At 39.9% G+C, this 23,029-nt stretch overlaps 1 protein-coding gene across 1 annotated transcript; it reads left to right on the top strand.

Annotated features, from left to right (window-relative positions):
- Positions 1 to 114: 114 nt before the first annotated feature.
- Positions 115 to 22,667, top strand: ghrb (growth hormone receptor b). The gene is made up of 9 exons (XM_034710404.1): positions 115 to 430; positions 6,979 to 7,066; positions 14,582 to 14,717; positions 17,329 to 17,510; positions 18,374 to 18,552; positions 18,874 to 19,018; positions 19,249 to 19,339; positions 19,610 to 19,679; positions 20,526 to 22,667. The coding sequence occupies exons 2-9, from the start codon at positions 6,988 to 6,990 to the stop codon at positions 21,396 to 21,398; spliced, it is 1,755 nt and encodes a 584-aa protein (XP_034566295.1). The 5' UTR covers positions 115 to 430; positions 6,979 to 6,987; the 3' UTR covers positions 21,399 to 22,667.
- The last annotated feature ends 362 nt before the right edge of the window (positions 22,668 to 23,029 follow it).

Raw genomic sequence — 23,029 nt, 5'->3', positions numbered from 1 at the left:
TAGGTGATCATGACGCTCAGTGGATTGTCTTCACCGACAGATGGCGCCCTCCTCTGCGCCGCCTGAACAACAGCTGTGCGTCTGCTCCAAAACACACACACACACACACACACACACACACACACCGCAGCAGCCAGTCAGTAGGGTTTCTTCGACAGCGTATCCAGCCCACATTCACCATCTCGGTTAGACTCATTTCCTCTGGGTCTGTCAGCGTGTCCTCGCGGGTTGTTTCGAGGGACTTGGGACCTCTTTGATTTTTCACTATCGGGTTTTTAATCAGAGATCCCCTTCAGACCTCCAGGAAGGGGATCAGACTGCTGCCAAGTCCAGCACCGCGGTGAGCTGCTTCTCATGTCAGTCCTGTGTGGTCCTGTGTGTTTACGCAGCTGTATGGAGACCAGGATCCCTCTGTGACCCAACCAGAACGGTAAACTGAAGTCTTTACTGTCCTACAGCCTCAATGTTAAATGTACTTACTTTTAGATATGAATGTGTAAAAGCTGTCTGCTTACTTTCTCCATGATTGTTGCACAATCTCAGAGAGGAGGAGGGAGACAGGTATGAGCCTGGACTGTGAAGCGTTAAAAAACATTCTATTAAAGTGAGACTGCTGTGAAGGAAAGTTAAGTATGTGTATTTTAACCTGCATTACAAAAGCAGCTCATGTAGCTTTGAAAAAAGATTACAATCTGCACTGGTAAGATCAGTTAAATTCACATTCTAAGGACCTAAGTTACTTTATTATTCAGTTTTTGAAGGAAAGTATCTTTTTTTATTCCTTAGAACTGGGGAAATTGGTTGTTTTATGAATTTGAGCACTGTTTGGACAAACATTTTCAACTGCTTGTGCAGTTTTTCCATGAAAATGTCAGTTGGTCACCTGCTGCAGCTTCTTGTTTGTGAGGATTTTTTTCCTTTCACATTTTGCATGGACAAAGAAAACGAAAAAAACATGCACAATATGTAGATTTTGAATCTAATCGAGCACTTGATTGCATAAACCGATGGCTGCTTGAATGATCAGAATCAGAATCAGAAATACTTTATTTATCCCTGGGAGGGAAATTCAGTCATTATATATACTAAATAATTAATTAAATATTAATAGAAGAAATAATAAAATAAGATATAAATATGCATCAAATAAAATAATAAAGGATATACAGAAGCGCAGATTAGTTAGAAAATGTCTTTGTACAAAAGCGCTGGGAAAAATGATTTGCAGATAACAGACATTTTTTGGAGTTCATGCCCTAAAAGATGAGTATAATACATCCAAAGAGAAACACTGTAATGTTATATTTAAAACTGCATTAGCATGGAGTTTGTGGAAAAAGTGGGACTAAAGAAAAGAACCACAAAAGGACACTAAGTATTTGGAATAACAACTTGATCATGTTGATTTGTCACTGCAATTCTAACAGCTCGGTGCTGCTGGCCAAAAGAGAACGATAAACAAAGAAAGAGGCGAAGAAAAATTCAACTTTTTCATGCTTTGCTGTCTTACGCAGTTACTTTTTGATGTTTCCCACGGGGCTTAGGTGTATGCTTTGATTTAGTCACGTTAAGCTCCTGTTAAAGTCTGATAAATGTACACAGATTCACAGTAATGGTTCGCTCTGATTGAGGCAAACCCACATCCAGTCACATGATAAACACGAAAACATGAAAACTGAACACAAACACTTATATCTCTGTTTTTCAAACGAGAGGGGATTTCCACTGTTGTTGAGCTATAGGGCCGGACCCTTCCTGTTCTACTCAGTGAAAGTCAATACAGATGTATGGCCGGGTTTCCGGCCATGATAGCATTAGAAGATATTTACTGCAATGTAACCGTAACCCTGCACGCCTTAGGCTGATCTTAACTGAATGTTCTCATGTTGATTGATTCAGATGTCATATTACAGCTGTTTCTTCACCTTGTGTGACATAATGTAATCACAATCAAATAACAACCGTTTGCTGGAAAGAGATTAAGCTCTCAATCTCACAGAATTTCAAAATCTCACCCCACAAACCTCAGAAACCTAAAATGCCTTCTTCTGCTTGACTGTGACAGCCGAGATACGTAAACGTTTGAGGACAATGTTTCAAGAAATAGCAGCTCCCAGATTTTAAAACCTGACTGTGAGGTTCTCACAATCTTTGCTAAGACCTTGAGTTTGTTTGTAGAGTCCAAAACCTTTTCACCCATGTCTGAGGCTTCTGCAGCAGGTTTAGTCTGCGAGTCCGTCTTATCAGCATGAGAAAACCCATAGTGTGAATGTTTGTCTCCTCTCAGCTGTGTGTCCAACAGAGATTACATGAAATACCATCGCTACGAGTTTTTGTTGTTGAAGTGAACATTCTTCCTTCTCCTATCTCTACTTTTGTAAATTAATGTTATTCTAATGCAACTTTCAAGAATGTAGCCTCAGAGTAACCCTTCATAAGTAGAGAAAGGTTCGTAACAGGGATTATGCTTAACGTGTTGCACTTGTAAAGCTACCTAACAGAGAGTCTGACTGATGCCGAACGCACAAGGCCAAACTCATAAGGTGAATTCAGCCAGGACTTCACAGCTATTACTCGTTACACATAAACATAAACACTCACTAATGCAGCTTCTAGCACTTATGTGTTAGAGGATTATCGCCATTATCGATTGAATCCACTCTTCAAAAGGATGGAGGTCGCCGTATTGGAAATGCTGAATCAGCCTAGCAAGAGGCATTGAGTTGGGCCTTCAGGCTCCTGGCTTACAGCTACAGTGTGCTCCCCTGTCAGTATGTCAGCCGCACCTCTCATTATGTGTAATTATACAAAACTTGTAGCCTCAATATCGTCAAATGACTTTTTAAACTATTCACCCTGAAGCGTGTCCGAAGAGAGAAATAGGCCATACAGACTGAAACCATCTTTCAAATCAGGCTGCAAACTTTTTGAATTGGAACTGGGCTTTTGGAGGCAGCTTCAAGTGGACACTGGAGGAACTACAGCTTGTAACACTCATGTATTGGCTTCAGTTTTCAGATTCAGATTCAAACAACTTTATTGATCCCAAGAAGGGCAATTCATTTATATCTTACCATACAACATTTAACATTTAACATTTACAACACATCCATCATATATACATGCTACAAGTCAAGCACCGGATCTGTACATGAGACCAGAGGGTCTGTGAAGGACAGCACTAAGTTGATTAATTTTATATGAAATAAATAACAGTAAGATAAGACAAAGATTAAAAGACAATATGATCTACTTTGTCATACCAATGCTATTTAAAATGACTAAAAAGACTACTGCCTGAGTTTAAAAGCCTGATAGCAGACTGGATAAAAGATTTGGAGTAACGATTAGTTCTCCTCAAGGGTGTGTAAAAACAGCGAGCTGAAGGCATCAGTACAAATTCAGTAGAAAGAACATGTAATGGCTGACATTGCAAACCTTAACAATGCTCTGCAAGCTGTTCTTCTCCTTAATGAGTAAGCCATTAATCCAGCAGATAAAAAGAAAAGGTTAAAAGACTTTCAATAAAAGAGACTTAAAATCCTCACCCTGACATTAAAAGAGTTCAGTTTTCTCAACAGGTAAATTCTCTGGTGGCTTCTGTTGACGATGGACTCTACGTTGACATCAAACTTCAATTTAGAATCAAACGCAGATCCAAGATATTTGTATGACTCGACAGTTTTAACACCTGAGGCTGCCGCTTGGTCCCCTCACTCAGATTGTTTATAAATCAGTGGTATGGTGTCAGTTTTCATATCTTTCAAAGAGGAACTCAGATTTAATACATGTCATAGCGAGTGACTTATAATGAAAGTGTCCCCAAAACTAGAATCTCAGTATGCAGCATTAGTTTTAAATTCTAACCTCTGTTAAGAATGTATTGTGTATCAGAGGATAAATATTTTGTAGATCTGGTTGTGTTAAAGAGAAGACACAAACAAGTAATAATCACAAAGTTTAGACCCAATGGTTTTCATCAGGTGATAGTGTACTGCTGCCTGTCTTTACCTGGACTCTCTTTTTTCTCCCCATTAAATTTAGGTTAGATTTTGGTTTAGGTTAAATTTTGTGTTTCTTAATATTCATGTAGCAATGAGTGAGTTTGTTTGCTTTTATATATATTTTCTTCATGCTGTTTTTTTTTTACTTAAACATCCCTCTATCATAGATTTGGTCCAGTGACTTGTAATGAAGCAGCACATGCATCCTATTTATAACAGAATGTAAAGAATATTAAATGCCTTAATCGTATGATTAAGCAAGCTATAAATACCCTTTATATAAGATTCAAGTCGTGTCCACTCAGTATAACATTCCCATGTTGTAACTAAACGGAGCAGAGCTTGATAAAGTAATAAAGTCATCAGTGGTTATTTGAGAGATCGAATTAAGATTAACCTTTATTTTCTAATAAATCAAATTAAAAATGATTCAGCACTGCGGGTCGAGTATTAATGCTTGTAACGACCTATCAAGCTGCATTAACTCCTCCCTGTATTATAAGTGATATAAGTATGAATGGATCCATCCGTGTGTTTCTGTGCTTTACTGGCCGTGAAAACGTTTCCATTGAGTCCACCTTAAAGAAAAACACAAAACTAGGTCGAGAACATTTGATACCTTTAGCACACCTGATCTACAAGCTGACCTCTCAGGTGTGTACACTCTTTTCACAAAATCCCTTCAGTGACGTACATTTCTGGGTGGGGACTTGAATTATGTTAAAGCCTTGAAGTGATTGTAAAAGCAGCAATTAGACGGGTGTTAGGTTGCAAGAGGAACATGAAGATGCTGTTTTTCTCAGAATAATGAGGCGTTTCAGAAAAATGAGAAAGATGTTTTGCAGAAAATATTTAATAAACTCAGGCTGAGAAACTTTTTAGGGATCTCTAACACAAAGAGCTCAAACTTAAGGCTGAAAAATAATGGAAATAATATAAGTGGAAATATTTTAATTCTTGTTGAAACCACATTCAAAGAAGAGTAAACAAGACATATAAGTAAATAAGGCTGAGAACATAGTACGGGTGGATTTCACTCATGCTGGCAGGAGCCCAGCACTGTCGGCTGGAGATTAGTGTCACGTTTGTAACAAAACTGTTTACTGTTTGGAAACACGCCTCTCCTGGAGGGGTAATCAGTGTGGAAACCATGAATAAAACATGCTCCCATTCTGATTTACTGCTGCTGGTACTCCCTGCTGTCCAGTAAATGCAGTGCACTGTAATTCAACACTTAAATTTAATTTAGATTATTCACTTGACATGCTGTCTGAATCTACTTGGAAGAAAATAACGTACGCTACACTGAGCAAACATTTCGTAAATCATTGTTAAGTCTCTGTCCATGCGTTAGGCATATTTCAATGATGATGATGTTATGAAAAATGATCAAGGAGATGTTTTGAGCTAAACTGAAGCACTCAGAGAAGTTCAGTAAGTCTCAGTATGAACAGAAAGACTAAATTAAGTGAATGTGGCAGTTAAAAAATGGATGTTGCTGAAGTTGTGGTTTAAGTGGAAGCACTTATTTAAGTTCATCTCAGTCTGAACAGCTCTATAATATTCAATGCATATGAAAGTGCTTAAAGGAGAGATGAAGTGTTTACAAGAAGGCAACAAAAGGACTTGAAGTGTAGCTGCTGAGATGATGCAACTGTGTCAAAAATTCAAAGTATCATTGAGACAACTTGAAGTTGAGTGTTGGTTCCAGTGTGAAACTAAAGGGATAAACTGAGTCAAAGTTTAGAGTAGGAGCGTAGCCTGCGGCTGGAGGAGCTCTTTCAGTGTGAGTTCTGCGTAAAGCTTCCTATTTGTTTAGGTGTAGCTGCTGAAAGATGTAATCAGAGTGCAAACAAGGAAAGAAGTAACAATGTCAGATAAAAGATAAGTGATAAAAACAGCAGAAAGTGTCGGTGTGAAGAGCTTTGAAGGCAATGAGAGGAGTTTGGACCATGACCTACATAATAAAATTAGATTATCAGAGACATGATTGTTTATTCCTTTTATGTTGGATTTTAATTTCTGTGTTCAGGTTTGAAGTGATATTTATTCCTTACCCTGAAGTGTCTCTGTTTAGAGCTCTGCAGGTAAAGTTTGTCAGTGAGAAGTAAGTTATCAACCAAGAGAGTAAAGTAGGATTAAAAAGAAGATCTGTATTCCAATCATTTGCTGGAATAACAATTGAACACAGCGGGTGATGGTGCTCATGGGAAATGCAGTCTGTCTGAAGAGTTCACCAGAATCAACATCAACACAGCATGAAAATTACTTACTGTGCCTTTAAGGATTCATTTTCAGCTCAGGCGTGAAAATTTGAGATTTTTCATACAAGTGTTGTTAATTGGATGAGCATTTGAAATAAGATTAAGTCAGCTGAGTGAGCTCTTTCAAATATATAGTTTCAAGTAGCTCACATATCTTTCATTCATCTGGGTTTCTTTTCACTTGTGAAACCTGATGCTTTTATGACTTGTTTGTTTTGCTTTACTGTCAGAGACTGTCTTTTTAAAAAAGCTCTTTACATCCAGGTTATCTTTATGTTATGCAAACTAAAGATGTGCATGATGTTGAAGCCTGCATGAATTAAAAGCAGAGAGAACGTACAGATTAAAGGTTTAGATAGTAAAAGGGTATCTGGGGTTTTTGTCCTAAAGAGTTCAAAGTGTTCCAAGAATCTAGCGAAATATTTGCTGAGTGAGTTCAGAGCAGCTGGATGTTGTATAGAACATCCTGATAAGGTCTGATGTATACATTGGAGCATGAATCACACACTGTAACGTGCAGTTATTTGACTAAGCACTTTAAAATGTTATGACTTAATAAGGTTTCTTTTTGGACGAGGCCCGTCTCTCCTCTTTGAAAGCTGAGGAGTGTCTCTGTTTGATGGTGGTGGGCTGGGCCTTCATGTGAAGTGTGGTTCAGCCTGGGTGGACGGCACAGAGAAAGTAACATTTGCCACATGTTTCCTTGACAGCTCAACACCATGGCTGCCGCTCTCACCATGCTCTTGTTTTTCCTCCACATCTTTTCTGCTTCTGCGCTGGAATCAGCCTCCCATCAAGGTATGTTTGTGAATATTTTAGTTGTTCATTGCAACTTTTATCTTAAATAATTTGCATAGTATCAAGTATAACTGGATTTATTTTTTTTAACTTAAGGTAGGTTTATGATTAATCTAACATATTGTGTTGGGGTTCTTTCATAATCTGTTCTTGGCATGGGAAATGTTTTGCAGTGTTTTTGGATGCTGACATTTTTTTGTTTGGAGTCAAAAGTTGAACATCAGATGGAACAAATGTCTGAGATAAATCTGCTTTATTTTGCGACAGGACATTCTGAGCCTGGAAAGTAGAACACATTTATAGTTGCGTAGTTCCTGCTCTTTGCATTAAAGTGATTGTAAAAAATGTTGCACAGCAGCCAAGCTCTCCTCAGAGAGTCACATGGAGCAGCCAGTTGATTTCTAGTGAAGTGGCTTACCAGGAATTCTGCAGAGCGGAGAGTACTCCACCGCTGAACAATGAGAAGCTGTTTAGTGTGTGGAGGCCCTCTTTCTTCCAAACAGCCTCTCAGTGCTGGGAGAAAGGATGTGTATTTGCATACATAGGCCGAGTTTTTATTCACAGATGTAAACAATGTTTGTACTCACCATTTAATCCACAGAAGGACATCCTGTGCTTTTGTCTTGTTACGCAACACTGTGGGTAAATGAGCAGAGGCGTGGACAAAGGACACGTTCTCCTCTACTCTTAGTCCCCTGCTACTCATTTTTACTGTTTTTCATTTTATGTCCTTGGCACTGGATCCCACTGCATGTGCAGACACGTCTTTCCCTTTTTCCATACTTGGGTGTGAGCACTGATAACCTGCTGCCAAATTCAAATCAGTTGTGATTTTTTTAAACACACTTTTAGAACAAGTTTACAAACTCTTAACAGCCTGAGTCACATGTCTGATTCGCTGCTGTGATCTAAACAGTAATCAGTCAACAAACTGTGATGTTGTGGTTAATGGCTGCAGGCCCAGCAGGAGAAATGGCAATACTTCGTTGAAGAATTAAAAAAAGGGGGACTTGATGATTATTCCTAATTAGCTTCTCAAAGACAACTCTTAAGATGTCTCGCGGCAGCAGCTACCCTCATGCACTTCCCTCCAGAAAGTGTCCCTGCCTTGACCCGTAGGGGTGGCTGTGTGAGTGCAGACCAAGCGGCAACCTCTGGTCTCAAATAAGGAGCCCATGCAGATGTGTTATAAGCTGCAATTCATTGAGAATCCGTTTGAGGCTGGCTGCGGAAACACTGGAAACCACATAGACACCCATTCAAAGAAGACGATCTTTGCAGCATTAATAAATATATAATATAATAAGATATATAATAAGATTACGAGTTTTGCCCAAATAAGGACATGACTGACTTGACTGACAGGCGGGAACACATAGCTGTTGGCTATGAGACTCAAACTCTGCCTCTTTACCTCACACTAAGCTTGGTTGAGTTTATCATTTCTGATATGGCTGCTTCCGCCAATTGGCTTCAAAACAGCACTCAGGAATAGATGGGTGACATCGTGGATACTACCTCCATTATCTACACAGTCTATGGTGCAGACTCTAAGCTGACGTTTTTCCTGCATGATGTCTGTGTGATGTTAGTTTGAGTCAATGTGTGAACACAGCAGGTGACAGTCTGGAACATGAACCTTCAGCGAGTAGGTGGAATGCTTAGTGTCTGTCAGTTTGTTTCAACAGCCTGTTGTTGTGCAAAATCTACGTGTATACACTACTAGTCAAAAGTTTGGACACACCTTCTCATTCAATGGTTTTTATTTATTTTAACTATTTTCAACATTGTAGATTAATACTGAAGACATCAAAACTATGAAATAATCTGGTTTTGTCATAATCTGGATTACAACAGTAGTCAAATAGGGCTTTCCATTGTGTACTAACCCTACCTCTGAACAACACAACTGATGGTCTCAAACACATTAAGAAGGCAAGTCATTCTACAAATGAACTCTTGACAAGGCTCATGTTAATTAGAAACCATTCCAGGAGACCACTTCATGAAGCAGACTGAGAGAATACCAAGAGTGTGCAAAACTGTCATGAAGGAAGAAGGGGGCTACTTTACAGAATCTAAAATATAAAACATATTCTGCTTTGTTTAACACTTTTTTGTTCATTCAATAATTCCATATATGTTCTTTCATAGTTTTGATGTCTTAATAGGTATTAATCTACAGTGTTTCAAATTATTAAAATAAATACAAACCTTTGAACAAGAAAATGTTTCCAAACTTTTGACTGGTAGTGTACTGTATGTACATATGTGTGTGGCCCCTGTCTTCAAAAATCTATCACATAATGAAGACCAGTGAACACAATGTTGGGATTTATTCAACTTTTTGTAGAAGTAAGTAGGAGTGCAGACTTATACAGTCAGATCAGTTGCTGAGTTGTTCATTGGAAATGACTTCCCTTGAAAACGCCTCACACTGTCGTCACCATAAGCTCCTGGAAACATCAGAATGACAAAGTGTTTTATATTTATTCAAGCCATGAATACTGCAGGGGAAGTTTTCTTTTAGAACAACAGTCGCCTAAAATAACTCCTCTGACTTCACTCACTGGAGGTCCTGTGTTCGATGAAAGGTCCCTGCTGTGGAGGACAAGTTTTCTTTCCTGCTCCCACCTGATCAATGCTGATAGGAATAGGGACATGAGTTCTGCATATGCTCACTAGCAGAGGTCATACTGTGACTTTTTGCACAAACAAGTGACAGCTTTTTTTCTGTCTTTTGCCTCATTGAGCTTGTTAAGTCTGTAAAAGATTCAGTAATGACCGATTAGGGCATTGTGGTGCTCCGCCAAGGGAGGAAGTGGCTTTCCTTCACTCTGAGGATGAAGTATTTCCCCCTGAGAGTGCTCTGATTGATATGTGATCATGTGACTCTCTTAATCACTGTTTGTCCTGTGTGCTCAGAGGGAAGACTTTAAAAAGGCTTCCCACCAAAGCGCTGTGTGCATGCTAATAGATGTAATAAGAAAACACTTGTTATCATCTGCAGGCTGTATCAACAAAATAATAAGAATTACCGGAATGGCTGAAGGGATGAGCGAGTTCTTTAAAGGACATTACTGCTAACTCCTGTTTCCTGCTTCCTTTGAAATGATGGCGAAGAGGAAATGCCTCTGAGCTAATCAAAACAGATTGAGGCAGAATGTTTTGTTTCACCCTGAAATAGACTGTGTGGGCAGCACTCAGAGAAAATCACGCTGTAAACATGTTTACTCAGTATGGTTGCCTGGGAAAGAGGAGACCTGTAATGAGAATGCATTTTGAATCGCTAATAAGGTCTTGGAAATTGTGTGTTTGCTTTGTAGCTCTGATGGCTGTGTTCAGAAAGTGCTCGGCTGCCGCTGCTCTCATGTTTGCTTACGCTAGAAGTGAACTCTGTGTGGCAGCTGCTGAGCAAACACAGCAGCAAGCACGGACGCACAGACACTGAAGTGAAGCCAGTTTGCAAGTTGTTCTAGTTTTACCAGAAAGAACTCTCTGCCATTAAGAGCACACGTAGTAACAGAACATGCAGACCGCTCACACAGCATGTGGAGCTGGACTAAAGTCAAAATAAGGAGCAATACACTGTAACTATTTATTTATTATATTTTTTAAAGCAATTTTGGTGTTAAACTGTTTGCATATTTACTTTATTCAGACATGTATTCTGACACCTGCGACACCAGATCAAGCGTCAACATCCGGTCTAAAAATATGAGTCCAATGCAGAAGTGTTAAAAACTGCAGTTCATCGAGGATCCACTTGAGGCTGGCTCTGGAAGTACCAGAAACCACATACACACCAATTCAAAAAAGCCAAACTTTACAGCAGAAATAAACACTTTTACAGCCTGTGAAACGACTTTGAGTGTAGTCTGGATAGCTCATTTCTTGATCCGCATACACTGTATGGGGTTATTTTTCATAATGCAGCAATTTCAAAGATATTAAGATTACGAGTCTTCAAATGAGAAGCACAGCTGACTTGATTGACAGGCGGGAAAACTGCAGCTGTTGGCAAGGAGGCTCAAAGCCCGCCTCTTTACGTCACACTCGCTCAACAGCTGTTATGTTGAGTTCAACATTTCCAATATGGCTTACGCCATCAATTGGCCTAAAAACAGCGCTTCAGAAACATACCGGTGTCGTCACACATACCTCCATTATTTCCAAAACACATTTCATAGCTGTTTGGCTGAAAACTCACAAATCCAAAACCGATGCTTTTCAGGAATTCAAGAAAAAAACATGATTTTTAAATAATTAGACACTACATGGGATTTAGGCACACACTCTTTTCATACTGACTTATTGACTAAGGGTGTAGCAGTACAAAAAAGTTTCAGTGTCCAGGTACTATACACCAGGGGTGTCAAACATGCAGCCTGCGGGCCAAAACAGGCCTGCCAGAAGTTCCAATCCGGCCCGCGGAACAACTTTGCAAAGTGAAAAAACTACAGAGAAGACATTTACTGCACTTTTTCAATAAAAGTAACTACTATTTCAGATTTGTTTGCTGGGGGTCGCATAAAATCATAGCGCTGATGGAGCGCACCTGAACAGCGCTCCGGGACTTTTTTTCTCAAAGCACTATAAGATGATCCAATTAGCACTAAAGTTTACATATATGTAGACTTTATATCTAAACTTATTACAGCAGGAACGGTGGATCCACAATTTTCAAAAGGAGCCACAAATTATACGCGTGCTTACCATACATGTGCATGCCTTACAGGTGCACTCAGTCACTACTAACACTCACACTATCCCTTCATACAACACTGTCCAGCAAGCAGACTGTTCATGTTTGAGCTGAGGGGTCCAAAATAGTCAACTTTACCTTGTTCATTATTATAGTCTCTGTGTTCTTTTGCAGTAAACATTACACACTGTGTCAGCATGGCAAAAACTACAACAGTTGTTTCTGTAGAATGATAGTTCATTAAATGTGAACATTTTCCGAATGTTCTTGTACTTTTTTTGCACTAAAACAAAGGGAAAAATGTAGAGTTGTCATTATTTATAGGTTATTATGTTATGATTTTACTGGTCCGGCCCACTTCAGGTCAACTTGGGCTGTATGTGGCCCCTGAACTGAAATTAGTTTGACACCCCTGCTATACACACACCATGAGAATACACCATAAATTAATCTGGAGAAATTGCTGCTTTGACATGTATTTCTGTCCAACACTCACAAGTGAAAAAACGCCCAGCTGTTATGATTTATCAGGATGAAGCGAGCCATAAAAGTGCTTCACATAGCTGAGTGTCAAATTGATTTTTCTTTTAATCCTGAGCTAAGCACAGTTCTGAGGAGGACAGAGGATCTGGTAAACAGGTTATTTTTAACCTGTAGCTCTCCTTCCACGAAGTGTCCTGAGCAGGCCAAAGGTATTCATCATCTGCTCCCAGCGTTGATGCAAAGGAGCCATCTTGTCCTCCCTCGTCACAGTGCTCAAGCCTACTCAGTGTGTGCGTGTGCGTGTGCGTGTGTTTGTGTGTGTGTGTGGTTTCTCCATGAAGTGTTTGTCATCAGCACTACTGCTGCTGTCCCCAGAACCACTGATCACAACACCTCCTGGTAATACAATCAGCAACTGAATGGAATGAAAACGGCCCCCTCAGCTCTTTACTTAAAGGGACAGTTCACCTTCTGTAGACAAAACTGATTTTCTCAATGGTTATGTATGTCATGCAGATATTTTTCTACACATGCATGGTGAGTGTAATGCTCTTGGTAGCTCCTTGAATTAAGATTATTATGCTAAAATGTGTATTCAAACGCCCAGAATTTGTGCATCGCTGGAAACTGGAAATTGAAAGCTTTGAAAAATTTGGCCAATTATCATTTTTCATGTCAGTAAATTAACTTTTATATTGTTTGTGACCAAGTGCTAACAAAGCAGCAACCGTCACTGCTAAAAAATGACGCCAATGTGGAAGTGGTCAAAACTGCAGTTCCTTGAGTGTCCACTTAAGGCTGACTCCCAAAGCCAAGGAATCCATGTGAACACCATAGACTGTATGAATAATGGAGGTAGAATCCGTGATGTCACCCATCTGTTTCTGAAGCACTGTTTTGAGGCCAGTTGGCGGCGGCGGCAGCCATATTGTAAATGCTAAACTCAACATAATTGCTGTTGAGCGAGTGTGAGGTGAAGAGGCGGGCTTTGAGCCTCGTAATGGAAAATCATAATCTAATGTATTCGAAATCGTAGTGTTATGAAAAAATTCACCTCCGTACAGTGTGTGCCGATCAAGAAATGAGCTATCCATACTACACTCGTTTTTTGTACCAGGCTGTAAACATGTTTATTTCTGCTGTAAAGATCGGCTTTTTGAATTGGTGTGTATGTGGTTTCCTGTACTTCTGGAGCCAGCCACAAGCAGACACTCGATAAACTGCAGTTTTCAGCACTTCTGCATTGGCTTCAATTCTCGTGGCTGGAGATTGTTGCTTGGTCCAGACTCAATGCTAAACTTACACTCTTGCATTAGCTCTTGCTAGAGTAGTGTCGTTTGCAGAGTAATGCATTACAATCCATGAGTGTGTTTTGTACGTGGTTAGCGTGCTCAAAATCCTGGTGTTTTACTGCTTTATATGCACAACAAACTCAATACATGTTCAATATGTGCACCAATGGATGTAAATCAAACTATCTGATCAATGCTACAGCCAATTAAATTTGACATAGCACTCCATTGATTTTGTCACAGTGGGCAGTAAAAATGAAAGATCAGAATCAATGTGACTGAACCAGAGAAGAGATACGGTCCTCTTCATTCTCCATGTTCTTTCATTTTTTATCACACATGGTTTCTTTATAACTCTGGACACAACTGTGTGGATTTGGTTGTGTTACACTATCTGATGTATCTAATAAAACAACAAGCTCTTAGCCTCTAATGTTTATGAGGAGAAGAGGTCTGCAAGATCAAATGTTGAGTCTGTTCTGTTTGAGGCAGTTCAGTAGACTTCAAGACTTGGGACGTTAAAAACAATTATTATCACACTTTTCCAAGGCTTAGTGTTTTGTTTTGTTTTTTGTCTACAGCACACGTAAATACCAGGTTATTTCCGTATGACTATCAGCTGTTTTTAGTGTTCTTATTTTGTAAACACAATACAGATGTACTGTATTTGGACACAGCTCCTCTGAGAAACTCTGCCCTGATTACATGGTTTCAATGTGGGCTGAAAACAGGATCCAAATTGCAGATTTCTAAGTACACAGAAACATATTCCCTGACAGCTGTGGCAGTGAACTCTGCAGCTTTCACTTGAAGAGCTGTAACAAAGACTTCCAGGAAAAAGCTGATTTTTGCCCTGCGGCTGGGGTGCTCACTGGAGTCACATATATCATGACTGAAGTGGAGCACAGTCTTCTCCAAAGGCAACAATGAGTCACAGCGGTTACAAACAAACTATTTAACGAAACAGATTTAATCCAAAACAATTAGATATGTAATAATTTTCTCTCTCTCTCCTGTCACTGTGTCTCCCCACAGTCCTCCCCCAGAGACCCCCACACCTCACTGGGTGCTTCTCTGCCAACATGGAGACTTTCCGCTGCAGATGGAATGTGGGAACTTTCCAGAACCTCTCGGAGCCAGGAGATTTACGCTTATTGTACATCAAGAAAGAGTGAGGGGAAACATTCATCATTACCTGCACACATGTTTTTTAAATAGGAAGATCTTTTGTTTACTCTCTTGTTACTCTGAGTCCACCTGACAGACGCTAGATTATGTAGTACAACCAAAAATAACGAGCCTTGACCCTGCAGGTTTTGAAAGGTTAAAAAAGGACACTTGATGAAATGACAGAAACACGTTGATCTATAAAAACAAACAAGTATTAAAGATAGAAAGACACTTGAAAATAAAAGTTTGTACAACTTTATAAGTGTACAAACTATTTTAAAAGAATCGTTAGGAAAAATAAAAAAACACACAAGACTCTCTTTTAATGTCATCTTAAGAGTCCATGTCCATTAAAAGGTGCATTTCAACCAAGAGTTCCAGGGTCTTTTAGCCCCCAGAACTACTTTACCCTGAACTAAAAGGTTTCTGTGCGCCCATTGTAGTCTGCAAAATCAGCCGTGGGCTGAAGTCCCGGGTAGATTGTGCAAATCAGGCCAGTGACGTATGGAGAAAAAAATAAGTAAATGCACTACACCACCAGACCAGTAGAGGGCAGTAATACAAAGACAAATGCCATTCATCACAGATGACACCATAGAAGCAGACGGACAGGCAGGTATCATTATGAGCAACACAACAGTTAGCCTATTAGCATGGAAGAGACTCAGCTCACGCTGTTTTAGATGGTGCCATATTTCATCACAGATGGATTCACTGAATCAACATGTGAGAGGAGATAAACGCGAGTAGCAAAGGCGTTTCAACACGGCTTTAAAATCCTTTTGAACTCAAAAAGCTGTGGCAGAGATCGGCCGGTGTTTTGGTTTAAACAGCGACCCTGTTAACTGCCGACTTTCAGCTGGATGCATCCCTCATAAACGTCTTTAGACGATCATTAAATATCTGATGAGGATATTTTTAAATCTTAATAAAAACTAAACTAGTTTGCATTCCCAGGAACTCCCTCTGTGTTTCAACAGCTGTGTAAACTCCACAAACACTGATACGTTCAGCTGAAGGTCTCCAGTTTACAGGGTCACTTTTAAAACCGTAACACTGGGAGAGACGCATTTACGGTGGGCTGAGGGAAGACTACTGTTACAAGCTGCTAAATCAAGTGAATCACAGCTTCTTCTTTTGAAAAGTACACACACATACAAAAAATATAGAACAATTAAAAAGAAATGAAAGAAAGAGAAATCAAGTGAATCACAGATCACCTAAAGGCATTTTTGTGCTAGCAGCACCAACAACCACAATTTCTGCAAGGGAGAAAAGTCATATAAAGGCACGTTACGTCTGTTTTTAAAGCTTCTGTGGGTTTCATAATTTATTTTATTCAAGGAGATGTCAAAAGTCAGGTTAGTTCCTCCTCTTATTGTTCTTGGTATTGAATGTTCCAAAAGTTGACCTAGTTTCTGTTGATACGGCTCTGAGCGCAGCTAAACACTGAAACTGTGTTGTATTTGTAAAGGAAAAAAGGCGCTGAATTCATATACTGACTTTCCAAGGTCGCTTTACAAAAGTTGAGTGAGAAAACAACAACAAAAAATACAGGAGATCGAGACAAGTGAAAGAGCCTGGGAGTCCAATAGAGTGAAGAGTTATGGGGTTGTCGGCTACAGTGAACAAGTGGTGCTTGAGTTGTTTTTTAAAAGTGGACCGGGATGGAGCATTCCAATTTTTCCTTATTCAGACAACTGATGAGTTAGATATAAATAATAAAAGTCAGACTAAACAAGACTTGAATTTTCTTGCAATCCATTCAGACGGAAAAAAAAGAGAGACATATCTTTCAGACATCCTCTCCCTCTTTGCATTTTTCTTTTGTCTTACTCAACCGCTGCTCTGATTGAGGCCGAGCAGGGTCACCGCTTTTACAACTATTTAAATTGTTGTGTCTAACCCTTATTGCGAATATCAAACACCTGCTCGGTGTGTGTTGACATGGCAAAAGTCCAGTTGTTCTGGCACTTTGCTTTTAGATAGTATCTTACTTTCAAATGGTAAAACTGAGGGCATGGCAGTGTTTTCCTCTTTCCAGTGAGTAAAGTTACAAGTAAATAAATGTGTGAACACCGAAAGGCCTTCAAGGACAAGCCAGGCATTGTTCTATTTTTGACTTAATTTCCAATGATGAGATTAAACCCACAATATGTTTCAATACTCTGTGACATTTCAAGTGCATGTTGTTTTAAACCTAAGGCCTAATGGTTCCTGCTTTAAACACTTAAAGTTAAATGTTTTTGTCAGAAATACTAATAAATGGAGGAAATAGTGCATCTGTTGAGGACTTTTTAAGCTGTTGATTAATTCACATTTGGACTTAGTGAGTTGTATCCAGGAGAAGCTTATCAGCTCCCCCTAGAGGATGACTAGCTTCATTCGAACAACCTCATGGTCTTTGTTGTATTTCAAAAGAAGTGTGCGATCTGTAAAAGCAGTTTAAATCTAAAACTATAAAGCTACGAGCAACAGGGGATTTGGAGCATTTAAAGTGAAAGGAACTGCTCTCTTGAGAAGACTTGTACACTGAATGAAGAGTTGTTTCCTGTCCCCCCTTTCCTCTTGTGAATGTTATTTTTAGACTGATGTTCTCCTCCATCCCCTAGCAAACCTCCCCAAACATCCCGTAACGAGTGGAGTGAATGTCCTCACTACAGCACTGACAGGCCAAACGAGTGCTTCTTCAACGAACACCACACATCAATCTGGACCTATTACAGCGTGCAGCTCCGCTCCAGGGATCAAGAAATCCTCTATGATGAGAAATTCTTCGATGTTCAAGACATCGGTGAGTTAACTGCTTGACTGGCATGACTTGAGTTTGAAGAAAATTACAATATACAAGGGTTTCCCATGTTCTATTGTTATTTTCCTTAAGTTTGATGACCGGAAAACGTCAGGGAAGACATTCTTGAATTGCATCTGAGGTTGTAAATTAATCTTGCTTCTTTCACGGGCATGCAAAACTACTGGGGATTACGTTAACCAGGAAGTGTCTGTATGTCACCATTAGCTGCCCTCCAGTATAGCTAAATGATCATCAGATATGTTGTTTATAGCCAGATGACCCACCAGATTATCCTAATTTATTACATTGACGTCACCCTCAGCTATACTTTGTTTTTAGCGCTAATTATCAAATGTTAGTAGACAGTTCTTAATATCTGCTTGACACAAATATTCTGGAATTTATGGATTTGATTGCTTCTGAATTAAATTTGCACAACATGCTGAAATTTTGCTTCAAATATGACAAAATGCAAGGACAAGACAGGAACTCTTTCTGTCTCAGGGTCAGCCGAGTAGTTCAGGTCCCTACTTCACTCTTAAAGCTGCAGCGTACAGGTGTGTGGGAGGAGTGTGTGGGAGCAAGGTCTTATTGCTTTACATGTGTAACTGAACAAGGGAAAGCAAAGGGTAAAAAACGGAAAAAACATTGTGGAAAGCAGCGGATTCAAATGCATGGTTTCAGCAACAGTAGTTTGATCCTTTTTTACCCTGGATTTTGGTCCAAGTGAGGACTCCTCGACCAACTAACGCTGTATTACAGAATGTGTCCACGAGTGTTACCTCTAGAAATTTGCTGTCAGGTAGGACACAGATTTTTGTTGCTGATGATTCGTCTTTTGTGTTGTTTTTCCGGTCCTGCAGTGCAACCAGATCCTCCAGTGAGCCTGATCTGGACCCAGCTGAATATGAGTTTTACCGGCATATACTATGACATCATGGTGAGCTGGAGGCCTCCTCAGTCTGCAGATGTGGAGATGGGATGGATGATCCTGCAGTATGAGGTCCAGTACCGTGATGTCAGCTCGGACCAGTGGGAAGTGGTGGGTGTCTTTACTCAATTTTACTATAATTTACAAAATACATTGAGTAAGAAGTAGGATCAGTTAAAAAACTACACTTACTTAAAATCAGACTTATTTTTACAACCAAAGACTTAAGAGTGGCCGCATGATAGTTTGCAGATCCAAGGCATGAATATATTTGAAACCAAGAGGTAGCATCTGCTAAAGCTTATAGACTGTGATCACTAAGAGTAAAACACCTGATGTTTATGATGGTCAAACATGAATGCTCCATATACGTGAAGATAACCATGCTGTTTTACCCCTTCAGTAATCTAAACTATGTTCTCTTCACTGCAGATCGAATCTGTGAAAGGCAAACATTGCTCTGTTTACGGGCTTAAAACAAACGTCAACCACGAAGTTCGGGTCCGGTGCAAAATGCTCAGCGGGAAGGAGTTCGGAGAATTTAGTGACTCTGTTTTCGTCCACATACCATCTAAAGGTAAACGCTCCTGCTATGCTTACAGGCATGATGAAAAGACTGTTTCAAGGGCTGTTATAGAGGCTTTACATTCCAACAATAGAGGCTGCAGCTGAATGTCCTTTTCACCCTGAATAAATATTCTTGCTTACCGTACATCTGACAGCTCTCCTACCTGCCATATTTGAACCATCAGAACAATTTATCAATTTCTCATCCATTCATTCTTTTTGTGTGCATTTTTCCACCAGTGTCGAACTTCCCAGTGGTGGCCTTGCTCATCTTCGGTGCCCTGTGTTTAGTGGCTATCCTGATGTTGGTCATCATATTGCAGCAAGAAAAGTAAGTGCTTTAGAAACACAATAATATCAGTGTAGGCAGGGAATAATGAAAAGTATGCTGCTTTGTGAGACACTGCACAGCTCTCTTTGTTTGCTACCTGGCCTTGAAAAAAGCCAGTGTCTCTGTTTCATTCTGTAACTGCTCATTTATGTTGTCTGTGCACCTCTATGCTATTCTTGGAGCCTAATGTTTTCTTTTGTGATCTGATGTTTGAAATGTCAAATTAAACTTTTTCTTTTTGTTAATAATTTATTCATTTTTTTACCAAAGGTTGATGGTTATTCTCTTGCCTCCTGTTCCTGGACCTAAAATAAGAGGAATTGACCCTGAGCTACTGAAGGTATTCATCTTCATGTCTGAATGCTTGTTCAAGCTTGAATTTTTTCTTAGAACAAAATGTTAAAAGATCTCTGCGCACCTAATGATTAAGTTGTGCGCCATGTAGCGGGCAGCCCGGGTTCAAATCCAGCCTGCAACCTCTTCCCACATGTCATTCACCCACTCTCTCCTAGTTTCCTACAATATCCACTGTCCTCTCCTCTATAAAATAAAAGGGAGTAAAAGAACAAAAATATTACTTAAAAAAAAGATTGCTGTTTTCCGGCCCACGGAAAACCCTCTCAGTTTAGGCATAGTTCCTAATTTCAAGAATAATTTGAAACACTTTGTGAAAAATTAAAATACTTAATTTCACGCAATGAAACTCTGTTTTGGAAAAACTGGGTAATATGCACGTTCAATATACTATACAAAGCCGCCTTTTTGTGTGCAGGGATGTGCTTTAGTGGTGGAGTTTGAAGCAGTAGGATCAGCTTAGCTTTTTAGATCTAAGATTTAAGATCTAAGAGCCATTGTCAGGGCTTGTTCTCCTTCAGTACTTCACTGTTTCACCGGAGCTGTCTGCTGACACTAATAGTTTGCATCTACCACATCTATCACATGGCATTCAGTTAATGCATGAAACATCAGCTACAGTCAGTGCATGGCTTGTGCTATTTGACCCATCCAACTTCTTCTTAGCAATGCCAACTCATTCTTTATGATCAGATATTAACTTGATGAAAACAATTATATGTTAGTGATAGAAAGGCCAAAGCTAAAAAGGGGTCCAATAAGTAATAAACCAGACTGCTCTTACTGAATGTGGCTTCTTAAGTGTTTGAATCTGATTGTCTTTGTCTCACAGAAAGGGAAGTTGAGGGAGTTGACATCCATCCTGGGCGGCCCCTCTGATCTGAGGCCGGAGCTGTACAACAACGACCCCTGGGTGGAATTCATTGATCTAGACATCGAGGAGCAGAGCGACAGACTGACAGACCTGGACACGGACTGTCTCATGCAATCCTGCTTGTCTTCAAACAGCCCTCCCCTCACCATCAGCTTCAGAGACGATGACTCGGGCAGGGCCAGCTGCTGTGACCCAGACCTCCCCAGCGACCTGGAAGCATCACCTTTCCATCCTCTCATCCTAAATCAATCCCTCAGCAAAGAAGATTCACTCCACGGGATCTCTGAGCCAAGCTCTCAGGTCCACAGCCCCACCACCGGACAGCCTCCTTTTGAAACACCTGGCAGAGAAGCTTTGTACACCCAGGTGAGTGAGGTAAGATCGTCTGGCAGTGTGCTGCTGTCACCTGAGGAGCCAAGTGAGGTGGAGGAAACCGTTAACAAAGACACAAAGGAAGATATCAAGGCAGAGAAAGAAAAGAAGGAGTTTCAGCTCATTGTGGTGAATCCAGATCATCAAGGTTACACTTCAGAGCTCAACGCAGGAAAAACAAGCCCGGGATGGTCACCAGGAGATATGTGTGAACCCTGTGAGGCAGGGGGAGACTCGAGCTGTTCAATGTCCCCGTCTCCTCACCACGAAACAGACACTACACCCACAAGTCCTCTTCCCCTTGCTCCTGTCTACACCATGGTGGAGCGTGTTGACATGCAGAACAGCCTCCTACTGACACCCAATTCAACACCAGCCCCCCAGCTGATAATCCCAAAGACCATGCCGACACCAGACGGCTATCTGACCCCTGACCTTTTGGGAAGCATCACGCCATAAACATCAGGGAACTGTGCAGAAGTAAAACCGTTCAATCAAAGGCAGAGATACGCTTGGGCACAGCTTTGGAGATTGACTTTTCAAAATGTCAGCTCTCCTAAAATAGTTGAGGACTATCTGTGCCTGTCCTGCCGCCACCTCTACCTCCTCTGGCCTCCCGCTGCTTTCTTTGACAGGGCCATAAAGCTGACACTGCTGGAAGTTTGGCATGAAGGAGGAAGAGGACACAGGAATGTGTTTTATTGCAGTTGTGAAAAGGGAACTGTTCCATTAGAAAACACACAAACTGGGATTGGGATTACTGAACCAGTCCTGAACACAGGACAGTAAGACTCACTATTAAAACTGTACTTGTTTGAGCTGAGTTGGCCACTTCTCAGTCAAAACACAGCAAACAATTACCGATGCATAGGAATGATAAAGAAGAACTATCATTTAGTTAAAGCTGTTTTTCAGTTGAACTAATAAGTCTAATATTGACCCACCGTCAAGTTCAACAAGGTATAAACACCTGAGACAATATCTGGGTCTCCAGCTGCTACATTTTCTGATTTCCACACCAGCTAAAAATATTTTCTGTCTAGCAAGCAAAGAGTTGCTCATTCTTTCTACTTGTATAAGTGGGTGTTATCACAGTGGCTAATACCTCTGCAGAACAGAAGAGTGCATGGTGGTAGTTGTGGCAAAGTTATCATGAAAATATAAAACTGGGGTTTAAAGTCCGAGCACATTGAGATATAAAGTCAAAGCTTTATTCTGACATTTTATATCATTGAAAAGCGCCTTTGTTTTAAAAATTTGTTTGAATGTAAATAGAAAATAAAAATAAAAAAGCATATAACCATATTAGTTATTCGCACTTGTGAATGCGATATTTCAACGTTTTACCTGTGAAATGATGTTAACATCAGCGAATATTTCTTTTTCTTACGTCTCAGTCTTAAAAGGATTCATACATCATGTTGTCACCAAAGGAAAAACTTGTTGTTTGTAGCATGATCAACTCGAGAATACAAAATCTGACACCATGCTTGTGTAATTACCATCGACTTTTCCTGTGTTTTAAATTGTGACATTTTTGGGGGTTTTGTTGGTCAGTCTTTTGCTTTTGAGTTCATGGGCTATAAAATATTGTATTTTTTATCAAGTTTTGTGCATTAAATGCAAGTAAAACGTTGGGGCTACATGGTCATCAGTGTTAAATTTGTACAATTATGAATTTTAAGGTGCCTGTTATGCAGTTGTAAATAAAAAGCTCTTATACTTTTGCCCTTTGGTCCTCTTATTAATCTTAGTTGATTTAATAGTTACATATATTTTTTTGTAACAGAACAAAAACAATCAATAAACCAAAATAGAAAAGCAAAGCCCCTCCCGCCTCCATCAAACCAGTTTCTGTTCACCCCATAGACTATAAAATAGGTCCAGGTCCACCCCCATACCACCCCGATCTCAGTAAATGGAAGACATAAAGATATTAAAAAGAAGGGAGAGTCAGCCACTTAGCATATCAGCGAACATTCGTAAACGAACAGATTTCATCTGACTGGAAACCAGGAAGGCAAAACCAAGAGTTTTATTAAAATAAGCAGAAAAAAGAAAAAGAGTGACATTTTTCAGCCAAAAATCAG

Source organism: Notolabrus celidotus, chromosome 19 (genome assembly GCF_009762535.1).
Source record: "Notolabrus celidotus isolate fNotCel1 chromosome 19, fNotCel1.pri, whole genome shotgun sequence".
NCBI lineage: Eukaryota > Metazoa > Chordata > Actinopteri > Labriformes > Labridae > Notolabrus > Notolabrus celidotus.
The sequence above is the reverse complement of the archived record's forward strand: the minus strand, read 5'-3'. Positions and strand labels throughout refer to the sequence as shown.

Coding starts and splice junctions, on each gene's coding strand:
- ghrb (XM_034710404.1), top strand. CDS start 6,988: ATGGCTGCCGCTCTCACCATGCTCTTGTTTTTCCTCCACATCTTTTCT. Junction 7,067..14,581: donor GGAATCAGCCTCCCATCAAG/GTATGTTTGTGA, acceptor GTCTCCCCACAG/TCCTCCCCCAGAGACCCCCA. Junction 17,511..18,373: donor CTTCGATGTTCAAGACATCG/GTGAGTTAACTG, acceptor CCGGTCCTGCAG/TGCAACCAGATCCTCCAGTG.